This window comes from Cebus imitator, unplaced genomic scaffold (assembly GCF_001604975.1).
Source record: "Cebus imitator isolate Cc_AM_T3 unplaced genomic scaffold, Cebus_imitator-1.0 Scaffold513, whole genome shotgun sequence".
NCBI classification, from domain to species: Eukaryota; Metazoa; Chordata; class Mammalia; order Primates; family Cebidae; genus Cebus; species Cebus imitator.
Genome location: NW_016107828.1, coordinates 1,177,592 through 1,182,794, shown reverse-complemented (window position 1 = coordinate 1,182,794; position 5,203 = coordinate 1,177,592). Strand labels below are relative to the sequence as shown.

Below are 5,203 nucleotides of genomic sequence, written 5' to 3'. Positions count from 1 at the left end.
ATTTCCACAAGGAGATATCAATGGTGATACCACGTTCACGCTCGGCTTTCAGTTTATCCAAGACCCAGGCATACTTGAAGGAGCCCTTTCCCATCTCAGCAGCCTCCTTTTCAAATTTTTCAATGGTTCTTTTGTCGATGCCACCGCATTTGTAGATTAGATGGCCAGTAGTGGTGGACTTGCCCGAATCTACATGTCCAATGACGACAATGTTGATATGAGTCTTTTCCTTTCCCATTTTGGCTTTTAGGGGTAGTTTTCACGACGCCTATGTTCTGGCGGCAAACCCGTTGCGAAAAAGAAGCAAAGCTCTACCTTTTTATAATTTCTTTCTATCCTCTCTTCCAAGCCAATAGGTTCTCTATGAGCATGTAAGTGTTTTCTGGATGGTTTTTATGTTCCAGTAAAGTACAGGGTAGGACGAGAGTGATGATAGCCATTTGTATAAATGGGCCATTGTTAAGTCAGGGCTGCTTGTTGGAGAGATGGATTTGGATCTTTGCTGCAGAGGAAGTTAGTTTTGGCAGAGCAATTCAAGTACAAAGGTAGAAACTTGAATGGCTTGTACAAAGGTGATTTACATATTCAGGGTTAAGCTTGGGATGGATCTCATGAATTTAAGAAAAGACGTTCTGAAGTGTGTGTGTGTGTGTGTGTGTGTGTGTGTATGCGTGGTGGGAGTGGGAAAGTGGGGAAGCTGGGAAAGGTGAGGTTTGGAATAAGCAAGAAAGATGAAGATTGGCTATGGCCATCCTCTGTCTCTGGAGAACAGGAGTCAGCCCTCCTTTTCTTTCTTTTTACCTCTCTCTCTTCCATCTTCCCCCTACCTTCCTCTCTCTCCACCTCCATTTTTCCTGTCATGTAATGATAGTTGTTGGTCACCCTCTATATACCAGGCCTTTTCCCTACAGTTTTGTAGCATTTGGATATTAATTTTATTCTGAAATCATACCTGATTTTTTTTTTTTTTTGAGGCGGAGTATTCCTCTGTCGCCCAGGCTGGAGTGCAGTGGAGTAATTTTGGCTCACTACAACCTCTGCCTGTTGGGTTCAAGCAATTCTCCTGTCTCAGCCTCCCAAGTAGCTAAGATTATAGGTGCCCACCACCACGCCCAGCTAATTTTTGTGTTTTTAGTAGAGCCGGGGTTTCATCATGTTGGCCAGGCTGGTCTAGAACTCCTGACCTTGTGATCCGCCTATCTTGGCCTCCCAAAGTGCTGGGATTACAGGCGTGAGCCAATGTGCCCAGCCTCCTACTTGATTTTAAGTCAATAAAGAAGCTAATTCTGCTTGATTTTTGGTGATTAACCAGTCTCCAGTTGTTGGTGGTGGTTTTGTAATCCTGAGATGTTTAAGGGTTAATTCATTAATAATAATAAAGCAGACAGCTCTCAGTTCTTTGTCAATTCCTTCTACTTAGGGCATCAAAGAAATAAAATCTCTGATGAAAATTTTTCTTAGTAGAGTTTTCATTGAGAAGAATAAACTGAAAAACAAAGCCTCTGCCGTGCCAAAATAGGACTTGAAAACGAATTTAATTACTCACCAATTCATACTCATTTCTTTAATTTTCTTCTATATCCTGAGATTACATTTGGAGTTCATATGGATGCTTATTTTTGATATGTCTCTTCTTGATTCTGGAGTGACTTCTAGATAATAATGATGGCTTATATTTATTGAGCTCTTAGTAGGTGTCAGGCATGGCAATAAGCACTTTAGAACAACCCTTTGAGACAGGTACCATTGTCTACACTTTACAGATAAGGAAATGGAATTGAGAAAGATTAGGTAATTTGCCTATCGCTCATACAGGTGGTGGGTAATGAAACTGTTTTAGAATCTCAGAGCTCCACCCACAGCCATGCGCTATGCCTTGTCTCTGATTCTGAGAATACAGACAGTTGGGCATTTAAAATAAGGTATGTTTGTGACTTTTAGAGTAAGATTTGTATCTATGTCTGTGTCACACTCACTGACCACATCATGTGTACATTTTTAAAGACTTTGTTAAATTTTCTTGGCCACAAATTAAATTAAGAAATGATTAAAATCTATTCTGCCTTAAACTGAAATTTTCTCCTGTATCAGGAAGAAGAGACTGGTGAGAACTGTCCTGGTATTTTCTTTTGTCTTTCTATTGCTATTCTGAGAAAGAATGAAATGGGTTTCTGACCTCTTTTTTTTGTCTTCTACTTAAATAATATCCTCTAACAGCCACATAGAGATTAGTCTAAATAAGGAAAGTCAAAGTTATTTCCCATTTTAAAAGGTTGTGAGGTAAACTATTCTTCTCCTCTGAAGACCTTTTAAACAAACTATCCACACACACACAATGCGCGTGCGTGCACACACACACACACATGCACACACACACACACCCATCTTCTAATAAATGTTCATTTCAAGAAATTTAAGAATTTCTTTTACCTTCCTGAATGTGGAAAGCAAAGTAGATCATCTTTGTTCTCTGATAACCCTGGTGTGTGTGTGTGTGTGTGTGTGTGTGTGTGTGTGTGTGTGTGTGTATTTTTTTTTCCTAGAGAGATTACTGACCAATTCTGTGGACAATGTACACAGTCACAATAAAAGACTTTAGTTCCTGTTCTAAATAAAACCTTTTGTTATATGGCTGAGCAGTGTTCTTAGCTATGCTTTTGACTTTTCAAAAATACGTTTTGGCTTGCTGGGTTAGGCTGGCACACAACAACTTGTTATAAATTACAACATTTAAGAAGATGGTTACGTATTGGAAGTGACTGGGAAATAGGAAGCAGTTCTTAATAAAGAACATAATGATATAACTTTCCCAGAATAGTTTGATTTCTTCTTTTAAACAGCGTAGGTAATCCAACCATATTCTTTTACCAATTTTTCTTAGATATTGTAATATTCAGAATAACACTTATTACATTAGCAAGGATGTCCATGTCTCCATCTCCAGACTCATGAATATATTACCTTACAAGGCAAAAGAAATTTTGCTGATGTGATTAAGTTCAGAATCTTGAGATGGGGAAATTATCCTGGATTATTTAGGTGGGCCTTTCTAATCAAAAGAGTCCTTAGAAGTTAAAGAGAGAGGGAGGAGAGTGACGCTTAGAATAAGAGATTCAATGATGCTACTCCACTGGATTTAAAGATAAAGAAAGGGGCCATGAGCCAAGGCTTGCAGGAGACCGCTGAAGCTAGAAAAGGCAAGGAAATAGATTTTCCCTGGAGACTTCAAAAAAAACACAGTTCTGCTAACATCTTGATTTTAGCCGACTAAGACCCATTTCAGACTTCTGCCCTTTAAATCTGTAAAATATCAGCTGTTTTAAGCTATTAAGTTTGTGGTAATTTGTTATAAAAGCAGTAGGAAACTAGTACTTATCATGGATGGTCATATTTATGTATCTGCCTCTGATATGAAAAATGTGGGGTTGATAAACCATCTGGAGAAGTGCTTTGTGTAACTGTGTCATAATCAAATGCTGAAAGACCGTCAAAATGGGGAGTTGAGGAGAAAAGAAGGAAATCATGTTGTAAACTTTTATCTAGGAAGGTTAACTAAAATGGAAATCAGTCATGTACTTTATAATTTAAGAAAAACGTAGGGTGATCTATGTTCTAGATGTAAGTTTTCTGAGATTCCTAATTAGTACCTAAATGTTAAGATAGAAAATAATGTGCTATGTGTTATTGGAGACAGCCTTAATCAGAGCTTTATTTGTTAATATTTCTGTATGTACTTATAAGTACAATTAATCCTTATAATAATGTTTCTGAAGACCTGTGATATATTAACATACTTTCTAATTGTTAATATAAGGTAACATTATTGCATATGGTATTTTATTGATGGTTTAAGTCATATACATTAAGTGGTCTTGTGATATTTTTAGGGAATTGAGATCTTGGAGTCACAAACCCCAAATTCTAACGTTCTCTCTCAATATTTATATAGTTCTCATAGTCTTATAGAACTTTTAGAGTGAAAAATTCAGTTACACTCTGTCTTGGTTCATTTGTGCTGCCACAGAGAAGATATTCTGCTACAAACTGGGTAATTTATAAAGAACAGAAATTTATTTTCTCACAATTATGGAGGCTGAGAAGTCCAACATCAAGATACCAACAGGGTCTCCGCTTCCAAGATCGTGCCTTGGATGCCATTGTAGAAGAACCAGAAGACAGTAAACCAACTTTTGCAAGTCCCCTTTTTTTTGAGATGGAGTTTCACTCTTGTTACCCAGGCTGGAGTGCAATGGCACGATCTCGGCTCACCGCAACCTCCGCCTCCTTGGTTCAGGCAATTCTCCTGCCTCAGCCTCCTGAGTAGCTGGGATTACAGGCAAGCACCACCATGCCCAGCTAATGTTTTGTATTTTTAGTAGAGACGGGGTTTCACCATGTTGATCAGGATGGTCTCGATCTCTTGACCTCGTGATCCACCTGCATCGGCCTCCCAAAGTGCTGGGATTACAGGTTTGAGCCACCGCGCCCGGCCCCCGCGTGTCCCTTTTTTATAGCAGCATTAATCCATTCATGAGAGTGGAGCCACATGACCTCAACACCTCCTAGTACATCCCATCTCCTAACACTGTTGCATGGGGGATTAAGTTTCAACGTGAGTTTGGCGGGGACAAAAGTTTTCAGACCACAGCACTCCTTTCATGTGACAGATAAGGATAGCCTTTTGAATCTGCTTTTCTATTTGTAAAACGTGATTATGTAATATCATCTTTCTAATAACTTCAGGTGACTTAAATGTCATATAGAATTTTAAATACTTTGACAACTTATTATACTATAGCAGGGTAAGGCTCTTATTAACACATAGGGCTTTGAATTAGCTGGAAGGCACTATTCCTTAACAGTACTAGATAACTGTTATATGACCATTTAAGGAATGCTATACCATACTTTGAAAATTCATTCATTCTGCCTTTTGGTAGACAATGATGATTGCGAGTCTCTTTTCTCTTTTCTGGCCTACATTTAGCCCCAGTTTTCCTTTTTCTGACAGGCTTGTTAATTTCTTTTTTTCTATCTAGAGAGTATAAACCAGTATACTGTGACTAATGATATCTTTTCCTCTTTCCTGTTTCATTTCTCATTCCCATTAGTGGAGGAGATACTTGGCTCTGGAGTACAGTTCTGTTTTAAATGTCTCAGGGCTGATTTTTTTTTTCCATAGGAAGCACCAGCGAATGAGAAA

General features: G+C 38.5%; 1 protein-coding gene across 1 annotated transcript in view; it reads right to left on the bottom strand.

Moving 5' to 3' along the window:
* LOC108292927 (putative elongation factor 1-alpha-like 3) overlaps positions 1–301 on the bottom strand; it is a 7,956-nt gene extending 7,655 nt beyond the window's left edge. The window contains exon 1 of the mRNA XM_037733302.1: positions 3–301. Within this exon, the coding sequence (XP_037589230.1) occupies positions 3–238 (236 nt within the window). The 5' untranslated portion in view covers positions 239–301. The remainder of the gene's footprint in view (positions 1–2) is intronic.
* Between the last annotated feature and the right edge of the window lie 4,902 nt (positions 302–5,203).